This window comes from Cavia porcellus, unplaced genomic scaffold (assembly GCF_034190915.1).
Source record: "Cavia porcellus strain 051 isolate PalLab524CR breed Dunkin Hartley unplaced genomic scaffold, mCavPor4.1 scaffold_40, whole genome shotgun sequence".
NCBI lineage: Eukaryota > Metazoa > Chordata > Mammalia > Rodentia > Caviidae > Cavia > Cavia porcellus.
Window position 1 is genome coordinate 8,660,860 of NW_026947523.1, and position 15,257 is coordinate 8,676,116.

At 53.2% G+C, this 15,257-nt stretch overlaps 2 protein-coding genes across 2 annotated transcripts; one reads left to right on the forward strand and one right to left on the reverse strand.

Annotated features, from left to right (window-relative positions):
* Positions 1-4,821: 4,821 nt before the first annotated feature.
* Positions 4,822-8,555, forward strand: Rps19bp1 (ribosomal protein S19 binding protein 1). Its single transcript, XM_003470510.4, has 4 exons — positions 4,822-4,979; positions 5,142-5,270; positions 7,800-7,897; positions 8,098-8,555. The coding sequence occupies exons 1-4, from the start codon at positions 4,928-4,930 to the stop codon at positions 8,230-8,232; spliced, it is 414 nt and encodes a 137-aa protein (XP_003470558.1). The 5' UTR covers positions 4,822-4,927; the 3' UTR covers positions 8,233-8,555.
* A 2,866-nt stretch (positions 8,556-11,421) lies between these two features.
* Positions 11,422-13,526, reverse strand: Atf4 (activating transcription factor 4). The gene is made up of 3 exons (XM_003470508.5): positions 13,322-13,526; positions 12,458-12,775; positions 11,422-12,368 (listed from the first exon to the last, which is right to left on the reverse strand). The coding sequence occupies exons 2-3, from the start codon at positions 12,681-12,683 to the stop codon at positions 11,530-11,532; spliced, it is 1,065 nt and encodes a 354-aa protein (XP_003470556.1). The 5' UTR covers positions 12,684-12,775; positions 13,322-13,526; the 3' UTR covers positions 11,422-11,529.
* Positions 13,527-15,257: the final 1,731 nt, after the last annotated feature.

Consider the following 15,257-nt stretch of genomic DNA (forward strand, 5'->3'; position numbering starts at 1 on the left):
ATGTAAGGTCTCACAATGAGGTCAGTCCCCAAGTCCAGGCTCCATTCTGCTCCCCCACACTGGTAAGTTGGTCAGGGACCAGCTGGCTGGAGGGGACTGTTTGCTCCCCTCCAGCCCAGCCTCTCCCCCTGTTCCTCTCAGTAGCCCTAGGAGATGCACCCCAGTTCATCCCAACCCAAGAGGGGCGGGCACGGACCCAGGTCACACAGCAACAGAGCCGCGTCCAGCTGCTCAAGGTGGCCTGGGAGTGGTGGTGTTATGGCTTGATAACTAGTGGTCAACTTAACACCAGCTGGATTACATCAGCATGCATTGAGAGAAGATGCTCCACCTGAGAAGGGTTGCCAGGATAAATAGGTGGAGAAGAAGCGAGGTGCGGAGAGGGATGGAGGCGTTATGGAGGCACTGTTGGTTCTCCTACGAGTTGCTGTCTGAGCTGTTGGTTCTCCTGGAGAAGCTTTGGTCTTCACATCGAGCATTGCTTCCTGGCTCCGGAGGGGAAGACATGTGCTGCCTGGTCTCTAGGATGAACTCGTCACGCTGCTTCCTGGCATGTACCCGACTGTGCTTGTTGTCGGAGGAGCTCGGGGCCTCCGTGTCGCTGAGGCCAGCTGTGGTGCCTTTCAGGATAGCCTTGGTCTTTGTTGTGAGTGTGACTTCTCAGCTCCAGTGTAGAACCCTCATCCCACTAGCACAGCTCCTTCATCCTGCTGGCATGGACTTTCTGGTTTCCACCGCTGACCCTTGGGTCTTCCCAGCACGAATCTGTAAAAGAGACTGGCGTGAGTCCTTGTGGGCCCTGGACTTCCAGTTGGACTCATGGAGGCGTTGTCCTGAGCTCTGGGTTTTTATCTGGACTCATGTGGGACATTGCCATGTGGTTTAGACTCTTGACTAAATAATCTATGTCGTTGGTGTTGCGGATGGATTTCCTGCATTCTCCTGTACTAACTTCTGGTGACCATTATAAAAATATTATAAACTTCATGTCCTGACCTGAATTGTTCTCTGTGTACAACCCCTGACTACAACAGGTGGCAAATACCTGTGATCGCAGGACTCAGGAGGCCGAGGCAGGCAGGAGGAGCACACCAAATTCGAGGCCCACCTGAACTACAGAGAGACCCTGTCTCAAAAAAAAAAAAGGAAGACTAGCCAGCAGCCCAGCCGGAGAAACTTTGCCTCGCCTGTGTGAGACCCTGGATTCGGTTTTTTTCTTTTGTTTTCTGCTCACGTTTGTTTGCTTTACAGACTGGGCCTGGCCATGCAGTGCAGGCTGGCCCTGGTGCCGTCTTCCTGTCTCAGCCTCCCCCGTGCTGGGATTACCCACATGCATCACCACTCCTGGCCGGACACAGTTCTGAAACTGAAAAAAAAAAAAAAAAAAAAAAAAACACCCTACTTTTGACCCTCATCTAGGTCACTGTCTGAATTTCCAGCAGGGAATTTCCAGTAGCTTCTTCCTGCCTCTTATGTCCGTGTGTGTGTGTGTGTTACTGGAGATTGAACTCAGGGCCTTTGTGCTGAGTTTACTCTCTGGGCTTGTTTCCCCATTTGTGAGTTAACTGTAATATAGTAATTATCTCACCAGCTGGGTGTGAGGTGATCCCAGGACTCTGGGAGGCTGAGGCAGGATGATTACAAGCTGGAGTCCAGCCCGGGCAATGTAGTGAGGCTCTGTCTCAGAAATAAATATCAAAAGGGCTGGGGATTTAACTCAACACAAAGTGCCTCAGCCTCCTGGAATCCTGGATCACCTCACACCCAGCTGGTCAGATGTTTACTGTCTTACATTTAACTCACAAACGGGGAAGCTGCAGCGCAGAGAGGTAATGTGATTTGCCCAGCGCGCGCGGCAAGCGGGCTAAAACCGAATTTCGACTTGCCCAGCCGGAAGCCAGATGGCAGAAGCCAGGAGCTGGGAGCTTCGTCCTCTCCCCACCTGGGAGGACAGCTGTACAATACTGCCCAAAGCCCGGTTCCCAGCAGGGGCTGCAGGCACCAGAGGGAAAGCAGCTCCTGCGTCAGCCTTAGACCTTGGGACACAGCCTCCAGCACTGCCCACCTCGCGACGTGGCCTCCCCTACCACAGGGGGCTCTGGGCTTGGGAAACAGGAAGGGCGCTTGCCTGTGCCACACAGCTCAGAAGCACCGTGCACCCCCGCGCATGCGCGCTCAAGCCCTTACACCTGCACATGCATCCACGCGCTCACGTGCAAAGACACATGAAAAGCCACTCAGCCTTGCAGAAAACCCGGCCTCTGAGTCTCAAGAGCAGATTCCATAGAGACCAGGAAGGGGCTGGGGTGGGGACAGGGTGGCCACTCACTGGGACTTTTCTCCGTGTGGCCAAAGGCCTCGGGCTCAGCCCAGCAAGTTCCCAGGGGCATCGCGGCTGGAGCTGGAGGCCCACAGGGACCCAGTGGCCGGAGTCAAGGCTCCAAGCGAAGGAACAGCTGGCTCCGCGTCACGCAGCCCCGTGGCAACCAGCGTGGGAGCCTCGAGGCCCCAGGGGAGCCTGACAGGTAGCAGGGATCCACGCGGGGAGCTACTTCCCAGCCCTGTGGAGCAGAAGTGGACGCTGAGGGATGCCTGGGTCACACATCCCCCTGCAGCTGTCCCTGGTGTAGATGGGAGACCTCGCCTCTCCTCCAGGCCCCCAGCCTGGTGGCTCTGACTCAACTTTCCCCGCTCAGGCCAGAACCTGGCATCTGGCTCCAGGTGTGGCAGCAGCGGACAGGGGAAGCATACGGTGCTGGGTGGAAAGAGCCACGTGAGAATGAAGGGCATCCACACCCCACGCTGCTACCCAGCCACAGCCAGGGCCCACGACGCAGCAAGAAAGCTGTCCTGTGGCGCCATCTAGTGCTCCAGTGAGCGAATCAGTCCAGACAGTTTGGGACACATTCACCACATCTTAAAACATCTCCGGTGGCCCAAAGCATCTTATCATCTTTTCTCCATTCTATGCGTGACTTTATGAAGCGCTGACTCTATATCAAGCATTGTCCCGGGCCCTAGGGATCATTAACGAACAAAACAAAGCCTCTTGACCTCCTGCTGCTGCCAAGGAAAATGGACAACAAATATAAACAAGGGAAGAGCCGGGTGTGTTGGTGCACGCTTGTAATCCCAGCACTCAGGAGGCGCTGAGATACGAGGATCATTGCAAGTTTGAGTCCAGCCTAGGCTACAAAGTGAGCTCAAGGCCAGCCTGAACTGCATGGTGAGACCCTGTCTCAAAACGACCCCCCCCCAAAATTAAAAATAAACAGAAGAGCACCTGTCTGATCACAGGACTGGGTTTCAGGCCCAACCCAGCCCAAGTCCAGCCCTGGAGACCACTGTCCCCACACCACCCCTTCCTGTTCCACAGGCCACTCCCCAGATAGTGTCGCAGGGAACAGATCCTGATGACAACACCTGCCTGGACGCCTCTCTCTGCACTCGAAACAGCTCGTCTCCTCCTCCCAACCCCACAGCAGCTCAGCTCCCACACAGCCTGTTCCAGCTTCCCAGCGGCGGCACTACCTGTGCCACCTTATCGGGTTCCTTGGCCCCTTTGTGAGTGTCCCATCTGTGAAACGGGAAATCAATTCTGCCACCTAGGGCAAAGGTGTGTGTGTGCGCGCGCGCATGTGTGGAAAATGTGACTCTGGTCACAGCTGGTTATTATCAAAGCCTCACCATCCTCCAGTCTCCTGCCTGCCAGGTGCAGGATGAGATGGTGCAGAACAAATCAGGCTTTTTCCTGCTTCGAGACGGCTCATTCTAGGCCAAACGTTTTCAAACTTGTCTAAGAAATTCTTTATTATTATTGTTACTATTTTTTAACCCTGGAGATTGAACCCAAGGCCTTTTCACTGAGCTACATCCACAGCTCCTTTTTAATGTTTTGAGACAAGACCTCGCAAGTTGCTAGGGCAGGGGTCGAACCTGGGATTCTCCTGCCTCAGCCTCCCAGAGTGGTGGAGTTACAGATTGTGAGATATCACGCTTCTCTGATTACACTCTTCAAAATTCAGGGTCTACTAAAACTGAGAGTCTTTAATATTTATTAATCATTTAAAATAAAATAAGATTGCAGTGCCATACAGGTCATTGTGCACAAATTTAAGCCAACTTGGCTGTTTAAAAATTTTAATGGTGAAACAGTTATCACTGATGCTTTTGCATTATTTATTAATAAAATCATACATTGGCTACTTTCAAAAAAATAAAATAAAATAAGAAAAATAAAGTCATCGTTTAGTACACAAATAACATTTTATGAAAAAAAGTATTTTAGGGGCTGGGGATTTAGCTCAGCGGCATAAGCACCTGCCTTACAAGCAGGCGGTCGTGAGTTTGATCCCGGGTACCGATAAAAATGAAAAAAGACCAAAAAAAAAAAAACAAAAAACAAAAAAACAGAAAAGTATTTTTCAAAACAAAGTACATTATTTTGCATTCTCGTATGATTTCATAGAAAGAACTAGATTCACACGCTGTTCTCGACTTATGTGACGCGTTACTCTGGTTGAAGTACTTGAAGAAAAAAAACCGTAGCTACAGTTTTCTTTTTGGTGGAAAGTGAGGCTAACAACGGCCACGCCCACTGCCGACAAGGGACAACCCTGAGAGAGTTGACCAACCAGCCAGGCCTAGCTGCGGACCGCTTCCAAGAGAAGGCGTGGCCTTGACCGCCAAGGGGTTAGTTGAATTGGGATTGGACAATAAATATGTCCTTCTGGGCCTTGGATCCGCCTCTAATTCCCGCCTCCTCCTCTTCTTCCTCCTCCTACGCATGCGTCGTAAGGAAGGGGGCGCTCCCCTCCCGTCCCCGCTACTCCGGAACCTTGCGTTGCAGGTCAGGTTTCCGCCGAGACCCAAGAGCACTACCGAGGCGGAAGTAGCGTAAGGCGCGTGGGCGGTGCCGGGCGTAGTCATGTCGGCGGCCTTGCTTCGGCGGGGTCTGGAGCTTCTGGCGGCTTCGGAAGGTGAGGAGGGTTTGTCGGAGCACATCTGGCGGGGTCGGGAGGACAACGGGCGCTTCAGAAGGAAGCAGGAATGGGGAACGAACCCGGCCGGACTCAGCCCCCGCAGGATGGGAACCCTGCGCGCTCTGCGACCGGTGTCGGTTTCTCTGCCTTCCCTTGCAGCCCTCCAGTCCTCCCAAAGCCAGGTGCAACCGAGCGGGGCTCCGGTGAAGCGGGCCCAAAAGGCGAAGGCAGCCCAGGCCCAGAAACTGCGGAACTCGGCCAAAGGAAAGGTGCCCAAGTCGGCGCTGGGTGAGTACTAATAGGGGCTGGGTTTGGGCCGGCTGCCTGGATATTGGTGGATACCGGCCCTGTGCCTGCAGTGGGATGGGGCCTGGGCCACATGGGGGTGCCCGAAACACGGCTGGGGCTTTCAGGAATTACGTCCTTTGCAGAGATGAGCATCGAAAAGGCTCAATTGCTGCGTATAATTGCTATGTGTTCCTGTCTGTAGTATTAAAAAAAAGTACGGTGCTCAAAGAAGGATCAGAGTAAAAGGCAAAATCAAATCAGCCTCCTCTGAGGAAGCAACATTTAGCCTGGAAACTGAAGGAAGTGTAAGTGTTCTAGGAAGAAGAGCAGATGCAGAGGTAAGGACTCACAAAAAAGCTTATCGATTTTGGAAACGTGAAAGGGAGCAGGCTGGTAAAGGTGACAGGAAGTGAACAGGGTCAAGATGGAGCATTTAACAGTAACTTCGGAGGTCCTGGACGATGTTCTGAGCCCTCTAAATGTGAACCTTGTGAGGTTTGCATGCTGTCACCCCTGCTGTCCAGAAGGAGGCACTTGCTGAAGTGGTGCAGGTGCGAGGCGGTGACTCCGGAGTGCTGCTATTACCCGCTATGATCAAGTGGGAGGTTGTGTGGCCTGGACAGTGGTGATAGGTACAGAGATGAGAGAATTGTGCAAGTGCAAGATGAGCAGAGGTGGGAGCATCAGTGGGCTTTAGAGTGAATTGGCTGTGAAGAGGGAACCCAGTTTCCAGAAAAACTTTTTGTCTTGCTGTGTAGCCAAGACTGGCCTTGGACTCGTGACAGTCCTATCAGCCTTCCAAGTGCCAGACAACAGGTGTGCATCACCACCCCCAGCTCTAGTAGTTTCTTGGGGAATGTGGTACCATTAAGGAGACAAAAACTTGGACTGGGAGTGGCATGGTGGTGCATACGTGTCATCCCAGGCAGGAACACTGAAAGTTTGAGGTCAGGCTGGGCTATGTAACAAACTGAAGGCCAGGCTTGACTGTATCATCAGGCTGTGTGGACAGGGTGGTAAGCACTTAAGGGCCTTTGAGTCTTCAGAGCCTCCAGCATAGAAGCTACTCAGCTATTTGTTAAAAGGGTTATGAATTCCCAAGAGCAGCCACAGTGTGACCAAAGAGCCTCAGTGAGTCCTACTGCAAGCTGGAGCTGAGAGGGGCCCCTACCGTCTGTCTGCCCCTGCCCTTGTCTCGTGGTCCTGTCACAGGGGTTTGCTTCGCTGCCTCCCCTGTTGGCCTGAGAGGCTGTCAGGCACAGACCTCCCTTTGGTTTGTCTGTGGCCCTGGTGCCCAGCCCAGAGCTTAGCATATAATCTGTGGCTGAAAGGAATGGAGAGAGCCTCAGCAGCCAGTCTGCAGAATACCTCTCTGCCTGTTACCCGGGTCTGGCTGCTCATCTCCAGCCTGGAGGGGTTTTTTGTTGCTTTTTTTGTTTTGTTTTGTACTTTGGGTCAAACTCACGACCTCTTGTTTGTCCAGCAGGGCCACTGAGCTAAATCTCTGGCCCTAGCCTGGGGTTTCGCAAAAGCCTCTGGCCAGACTGCTGCCTTCTGCAGATGCTTCCCCATCACCTTGTTCTCACCAGCCACCCAAGTGACCTTGTATCATAAGATCATTTGCTTTGCATACATCCTCCTGTGGCTCCCACCGTCCTCAGTGCAAGCCGGAGTGTCCCAACTGGCAGGGAAGGGACAGAGGGCCCTTCCCTGTCGTGCTTGCTCTTCAGGACATCAGGCATGTTTCCATGCCATCTTTGCACAGCCGTCCCTCAGGACTGCTCAACTGTTATTTCAGTGAGACCTTGCTATTTAAAATTCTAGCCCTCTGCCACTGCCATTCTTGTTTGCTATTCTGGTTTTTTTCCATAAAATGGCTCATCTCTAAAATGATGTTTACCATCATATTGTTTCATTAGTGTGACAGGCTGAAGAAAAAAAAACATGTATATGTATATAAAAAATAGTTAAGATAGCTATACTAGTGATTTCTCTGAGGTCACTGAAGAGAAAGATTTGTGCTGGTATTGTTCAAACCGTCGAAGGCAGATGTCCTGTGCTCTGGGTGAATGATTTAGGGATGACAGCGTGCAGTATATGTACCATTGCTACCCCTGATAGATGTGCTTTATAATTTTGTTGTAGTTTTTCTTCTTCTTTTTTATCTATGAATAAAGTAGATTTTTAAAAAAAAATAAAAATGAAATAAAATGCTCCTTACCTTCTTTCTCCTCTTCACACTGGCACATAAGCTCCTCGAGGGCAGGAGTCTGCCTGCCAGGTTTCCTGTGTAGGCACAGTGCCTACAACACTTAGTTATATGGAAGGTGAGTTTGTTGAGTGAGTCGCATGACCCCTGGGAGCCATAGGCCTTTCCATAGGACCAATGTGAAGAGTGGGTTCGGCCAAAGGAGCCCAGCTTGTAACAATCTAGAGTGGGGCCCTGGGCCTCCTGCAGGGCCAGGGACTGGAGACCCGGAAGGCTTCCAGGGGATGAATCCGAAGTAACCACCCCCCTGTCGCCCACAGCGGAGTACCGGAAGCGAGAGTGTCGAGACCACCTCAGAGCAAACCTGAAGTTTATGACTGGCACCAAGAATATCCTGGCAGAGTCGGTGTCAAAGCAGGTCTGTCGGGTGTGGGCTCCAGGCAGGTCTGGGGGTGTCAGCCCTGAATATAGGTTGAAAATTGGGCCAATCCTTGAGGTTCACGTGGGGGCCTGGGGAATGCTGCCCCCCCCCCCCCGCTCCGCCCACACATCCGGGGACCTTTCTGTCCCAGTCTGTTCTTCTGTCCCTGGAAACGATGTGCCCTCACTTCTTCCCAGATTCTGAAGCAGAACCAGGGCCGAAAGGCCTGTGACCGGCCCGTGGCCAAGAGGAAGAAGAAGAAGAAGGCTGAGGGCACCGTGTTCACAGAGGAAGACTTCCAGAAGTTCCAGCAGGAATACTTCGGCAGCTAGGTTCCCTGGAGGGCCTGCCAGGGACTCTGCTGCCCTTGCGGCCCAGACAGCCCATGCGGAGTTCGGCCAGCAGGTGGCGACATGGGGCTGGCTCAAGAAGCACCTGGCGCTGGAGTTTGGGGAGTCTGGAGTGGAGGTGGGAGCCCAGGGCAGATTTACACCCGGCCTGGAGCTGGCATCTTCTGCAGGCTTAGGAGGCGCCATCTGCCCTGCCGGAAAGGAACATTTCTGACTGTTCTGTCCTGGTGTGGCCTCTGGCCTATTCACTGTGGTCCAAAGCCACGTCCTGGGTCCCAGGTCCTGATAAATGTGGGAGCAATGTGTGTTGCTGATCTGACTTGTGGGGCGTCCCCATCTCTGGCACCAAAGGGAGAAGTCCCCAGGCAGCCATCTGGGGAGCTGTAGTCTTGGGGTGCTGTTCCAGGGTGTGCCTACTACAGCCCAGAGGGTGGCACTTGAGGCAAAAACTGCTTGCAGCTGCTGGCATTTATTCTGAGAAGTGGACTTGGGGATTCAAGGAGCTGGAAGTGGGGCCCCCTCCCTGAGGAGACTGTGGGTACAGCAGAGAGCTTCACCAGGGATGCACGTTCCTCCCTCAGTGAGAAGCCAGCAGGCTCTCTCCGCATGTGGGCTGGCTCCAGTCAGGGTCTCAGGAACATCCTTGCAGTATTGGGGCTCACACCCAGGTCAGAGCATGAGCGCAGGTGGCCGCACTACCACAGGAGGGCAGAGCTGGAGGTGGATCCTGTCCTGTCTCCAGGAGGGTGCTGCCCCGTAATAAGTGACCTCACAGGAGTCATTCAGATGGCAGGGGAGGAGGTGTGCATCTGATCCTCGCTGCTTCCTGCTGCTGGCTCTGTGAGTGCTGTCGGGGACCCTGGCTGTCCTTGGACAGTCCTCATTGTAAGCAGCTTAGCTAGAAGCCAGCTCAGCACTCCTGGAATTTATGTCACAGGAGGAAAGGCTAACTAGGCTCCAGCACCCCTTTCTGACCAGGACATCTGCTGTCACACAGTCCCACCTGGGGAAGGATGGCAGTGGGGTGCAGCCCCTCGCCTGCCGAGAGCTCTGTCAGTCCATGCCACATTGTGCCAGTAGCCCTGCTGGGTGCACCCTTGGCCTCTGCTAGACAGTTTAGCATTCACCGGAGCCTACCCCAGAGCCTCGGCAGTCAATCTATACTGTGACAGTCACCCCAGACAGCGCTACTGCAAGTGGCTGGAGGCAGCAGGGAGCTCGGGCGGCCCGTACCAGCAGCTGGGTGAAGGGCACATCACGTGAGGAAGGGGCTGGTCAACATGGCCCAAGTGACACTACTGTCACATTCAAGGAGGGGAGGCCTTCCCCAACCAAGGCACCGTGGGTACACGTGAGGGCCAGAAGCGAATGTGCCTGGGGTAGTTTGTGGTAGCAGGCAGATTTGAGCCCAGGTGAGGTGAGTGGGACCCTACACAACAGAGGACACAGGCTGCCTGGACCTCTGGGCCTGCAGGTGTGGCTCTGGGCTGGAGGAACAGCACTGCCACAGGCATCTTACAGGACCCAGTTACAGGCTCCATACAGGATAGCAGCCCAGCCTACAGCATGTCTGGCCCAGAGACTCAGTTCAAGGCCCCCCAAAATTTGTCCAGGTCCCCATCAAGTGACTTCATCCAGCAGAGCCACGCCTCTGGGATGGGTGAGTGGGGCTGCGGTATTCCTTTGTTCCCTGCTCTGCTTTCTTGGGGAAAAGCAGGGACAAAGCCGTAAAGGGGCTGCAGCGGAGTATCCACCTGCTGACCAGCCAGGCCATAATCTCTACCCTGTGGTGAGAGTGACACTCAGGTCCTGTGGCTCCAGTTGAAAGTAAAGCCCCTCACCTACTATGCCCTTTCCACTGCCACCTCCTTTAGGACACTATACAATGGCGATGCCCAGCAGCCCACCTCACACGCAACCAGCACTCACTGCTGGGAAAACAGGCATTTCCCTGCTGTTCTGTGTCCCCCAAACAGGTGAGACATGCTCAAAACTAACAGCCCCAGGCTCAGCAAGCCAAGAGAGATGGGGTGGGACCAAGACACTTGGGGCGCCCCACGTACTCAGCAGGAGCCAGGAGCCGAGAAAACTCCCTCTGGCCCAGACAACACAGCAGTAGTCGGGCCTCAGACACCAGGCCTGCCTGTACTGTACACAGCTGTGGAAGGAACCAGGCACACAGCCTCCAGAGGCAGTGGGCTAACTCGGGATCTAGTCAGAACCTCAGCTACAGCCTAACACGGCGTGGGCATGAAGGTCTGGCAACACGGGCCTTGTCCTGCTGCCGCTCACACGCCACTCATTTCCAGGAGGGAGAGCACCTCCTCCCCAGCAGGACCACGGGGAGTTAGCCTGCCAGGGCTCAGCCTTACGTTAACCTTCAAGGCCAAAGCAAGTGTACCCACTCATAGTTTAGGTAAAAGCCACCCGTCCTTCAAGCTGGACTGCAGAGAAGCAAGATTTAAAATAGAGCAACCCCCCTCCGAGTGCCCCTGGCTCTTCCTGTTCTGATACAGGGAAGAGGAAACCGTCCTATCAGGAGTCATCTTGTTCTTGCAAGATTGTCTTTTTTTGTGGACAGCACTGCTGTTTTCTGTGCCCTGTTGCCTCACCCCATTCCTGAAGACCAACCAAAGGTATTAAAACTAGAACCTTTCCGGGGCTGGAGATTTAGCTCAGCGGCATAAGCGTCTGCCTTGTAAGTGGGCAGTCATGAGTTCGCTCCCCAGTACGGATAAAAAGGAAAAAGACCCAAAAAAAAAAAAAAAAAACTAGAACCTTTCCCTTGTTCCAGGGCTAGGTAATCACTCGGCCCAAGGATTTCTAGGTTTCTTTTCCTTTCTACCAATGGAAAACCACCCTTAGGCTCCAAAGGTAGTTTACTAAACAGGTATTCTGCCAAGTTCCTTCCCAACAGTAAAACCTAATCAGCTTGTGCTCAAGTACGTATGACCTTGTCCGAGAACTTAGCTGACACCTCCCCAATGAGGAAACGGGAAAGTGGAGTCCAGGTCACCCCTCCCACACTTGTCCTTCCCCACCTCAGTCCTGTCTGAGGCAGACATCAGGTGCACCTTACCTCAAGGGCACAATTTAAAGGACCCAGACTGTTTAGTCCAAATAACCTTCCCATTACACGTCGCAGGACACAACTTCAATTTGGGAACACACTTAACAAGTGTAGCAAGCCTGTGCTAGCACTTTCACTACAAAATAATTTATTACATACAACAAAGCCTCAGCGCAAGACACTTATGTACAAGCACAAAGCGTTTCTGACTACCCTAAGGGACCCTTCTTCTTCCCCCTTGCCTTGCGGACCTCTTCTATCAGATCTTTCAGATACTGAATCTCCTTAGCCAGAGAATCTGCCTTCTCTTTCAGAGCCTCATTTTTCTTTTCTAGCTCTTTACACTCGCCAGTGAGCGCCTCTTGCTCTGCCCGTTTCTTCTGGCGGTACCTGGTAGCTGCTGTCTTGTTTTGTTCCATTTTTTTCAGTTTCTTATCTAGCTTTTCACCCTTAACCTTGGCTGCTACCAACTTCTCTCCAGGGGGATCATAGGGTTTGGGCCAGGCAGAACCACAGGGGACACTTGGAGATGGCAGGCTCCTAAATGGAGAGCCCCTGGAGGTAGAGGGGCTGTGCTGGGGAGAACCAGAGTAGGACTCGGGACTCATACAGATGCCACTGTCATTATCTGAGGGGGCATCTTCCTCTTTTACACACTGAGGAACCAAGGTAATGTAAGCAATGGTGTCAGATTTCCTATCTCCTTCAGAAATATCCACCTCGCTGCCTACCTCTAAGCTAAAGGAATGATCTGGAGTAGAGCACAGAACCCCTGGGGAAAGGGGAAGAGGTTGCAAGAAGGTGAAAGGGGCAACCTGGTCAGTTTTTGTTAAACTTTCTGGAAGATGGCCAATTGGGTTCACTGCCTGGGGGGGCTCCGTATTAGTCTCCTGGACTAGGGGGGCAAACAGATCACATGTGTCATCCAACGTGGCCAAAAGCTCATCTGGCATGGTTTCCAGGTCATCTACGTTCAACAGCGCATCAAAATCAAACTCCTTCAGATCCATTTTCTCCAACATCCAGTCTGTCCCATAGAAGGCATCCTCTGCAAAAGACAAAAAGCAATGGGGCCACTGAGTCAGCCAGCCCTGAGTGTGGGGACCCACAGGAGCAAACGAAGGTGGGATCGCTCACCCTTGCCGGTGTCCGAGGCACTGACCAACTCATCCACAGCCAGATAATCGGAGGAGCCCGCCTTAGCCCTGTCGCTGGAGAACCCATGAGGTTTGAAGTGCTTGGCCACCTCCAGGTAGTCATCTAAGAGACCTAAGCTTTCTTCAGCCCCCAAAGCCGACTGGTCGAAGGGGGACATGAAGTCCCCCCCCAACACCTCGCTGCTCAGGAAGCTCATCTCGGCCATGTTGGGGGGCTTTGCTGGAATCGAGGAATGTGCTTAATTCGAAGATGTCTTTGTCGGTTACAGCAACGCTGCTGCTGGATGCCTTGAAAAGCCTAGAGACAAACAAAAGCAAATCCCACTGAAGAGGTGAACTGGTCACATAATCCTGTCTCTTCACCCCGGAGTGGAGATCCCGGGTCCCCGCGGCCATGGTGCCGCCCCTCCCTGCCCAGGCTCGGGTTGCACAAAATGGAGGTGCACGGAAACGCGGCCGTTCCTTAGCCGGCCACCCAGAGGACGGCGCTCGCCCTGCTACCAAATAGGGCCAAAGCCGCCGCGCCCCGCCCCAGCCCGACTCACGCCGACCGCCCCGCCGCCATTTTGGCTACTGCCACGTTTGCGGGGCACGCCCCGAACCCCCGAGTTCGAGGACATGGGTCCGGGAAAAAGCCCCCCGAAACAGGGCCACACATCCTACTCCTCCCCAAGCCTAGTGAGCGCCGACGCCTGAGAGACGCCCGCACAGGGGCCGCGCGTCCTGGGCGCTCGTAAAACAGCTTCCCCTCGCCACGCGCCCCGGCTACAGGCCGCACCCAGCCCTTCTGAAACCCTCGGCGACGCAGGCAGGGGTCACAGCCTAGAATCGCCCCGATACTCACGCCATGGCTTAAGCCGCTGGGGGTTGCCGCTGCAGAGCCTGATGCTACTGCCGCCGCTGCAAAGGCCAATGCTGCCGCAGGCACTACTGCCTCTAATACGCCATGGTGGCCGCGCACCCTGCGCGAGGGGAGGAGAGAGAGAGGACCGCGAATACACACTACATTTACGGCGGAGCAAAGCAGAAATGGCCGCTGTGCAACGCTCGCCGGCCTTTATAGACTCCGCCCAAAGACGCAGCACCACACGAATCCTTCCGCCACGGCCACGTGACCCTTGCCGCACGTTCGTATCCACCACCTCTGGCTCTCTGTCTTTATGTTCAGGGCGTAGCCTGAAAATGGAGGAGTTTATTTTCAATGTCTCACGAAAAGAAAAAGCCGCACTATTTTACAGGAGGCCTACCACTAAAGAATTACCTTCCTTCCTGTGCCGCAGCGAAGCGCGGAGGGATCTGAGAGACACATCTCGGTTCCGGCGTTCCGTGCGCGGGAAGAGAAAGTCAAGTTTTTTTATTGTGAAGGCCAAGGCCACATGCTTATCGCGCGAGATGCTGGAGGGGAATGCGCGTCGAGCTGATTGGCCCAAGTGTGATGAGTCATATATACTTGGAGTTCCTATTGGCTTACAGCCTGAAATGGGCGGGCTGCTGAGCGATCGCGCGTAGGAAGAGGCGGAGCCGCCAGTACAGTTAGCATCATAGGGTTGTAGCGTTTACGAGCTCTATGCTCCGAAAGCTTTGCAGTAGCAAGGTAGCCCGGGATCCTCCCTGGGGGACGTGATCGCTGCACGCCCCTGAAAGTGGCTTGATCCTGGCCCCTAGGGTCTCTTCCTGCCACGCTTAGACAAGCTGGAAACTAGCGACCTAAACTGAGTCCCTCTTTCCCTGCCAGGAAGTTCCGCGATCCTTGGTTTTCCAGAACGAGCCCACCGTGGGCGCTGGCTTAGTCCCCAGAGAGGCTCGGTGACTACAGCTGGAAGGGAGAGTGCTCGTGTTAGATCACCAGTTTCTTCGCACCTAGTATCAAAGCCCAGCTGTGCATCTTTCCTCGAAACTTCGTGGAATCTACAGTGTAAACTGGGGAAAAGACTCAGCATCTTAGAGCATAAGTACTTCCACAGTGCTGGTTCTGTAAAACACGAGTGTGCTACTAAACTATGCAGCCAATGTATAGGGTCGTTCTTTTGGTATATCTGTGTTGAGCTATTCAACTAGTGTTTCTCCAAACTATTTTGAATTAACTCACCAATTCTGTAACTCCCAGGCATAACCAATTTCTCAGTAAGTCATCCTAAGAGCCCTGTGAAGAAGAGTTAGAGAACCGTCTCCCACTTGCTGGATGTGGCATTTGTGGTTAAGACTCGGCACCCCACAGTGGAGCTGTTGCTAAGAATCCTCCTTCTCAGGCTCCATCCACTGACCCTTTAAAGTAGAAAACCTGAGTTCCACCTCTATCTAAATAGGTCATACAAATACCATTTCTATGAGGGCTGGCTCTGACATTTATTAAGTGAAACATTTAGCTAAGTGACTTGTCCTCAGCCTGTTTCCTCATCTGCAAAGTAAAGCTAATGATGAGTATTCTTGTCTTTGGAATGCAGTGAGGTCACAGAGGTAAAGCCCTTAACACAGTGCTTGGTAAATGGCTGTTGTTGCTACTGTAACTCAGGTCTTCTGACCTTGACCTTCCAATCCCCTTTGCTTTATCTCCATGACATCATCCTGTATCCTCAGAGGGTTCTAGTATTTACTGACATGAAACTAACAGCTATAAACGACCAGTATGCCCAAGTCGCAGTGGATGCTGGGATAAAAATATCTGTCTTCTCCCTGGAGGAAGAGATCACAAATGTTGAGATACACCTGTAATCCCAACACTGGGAAGTCCAAAACTGAAGGATCCTCAATTTGAGCCTGGATTACAGAGCAAGACCCTG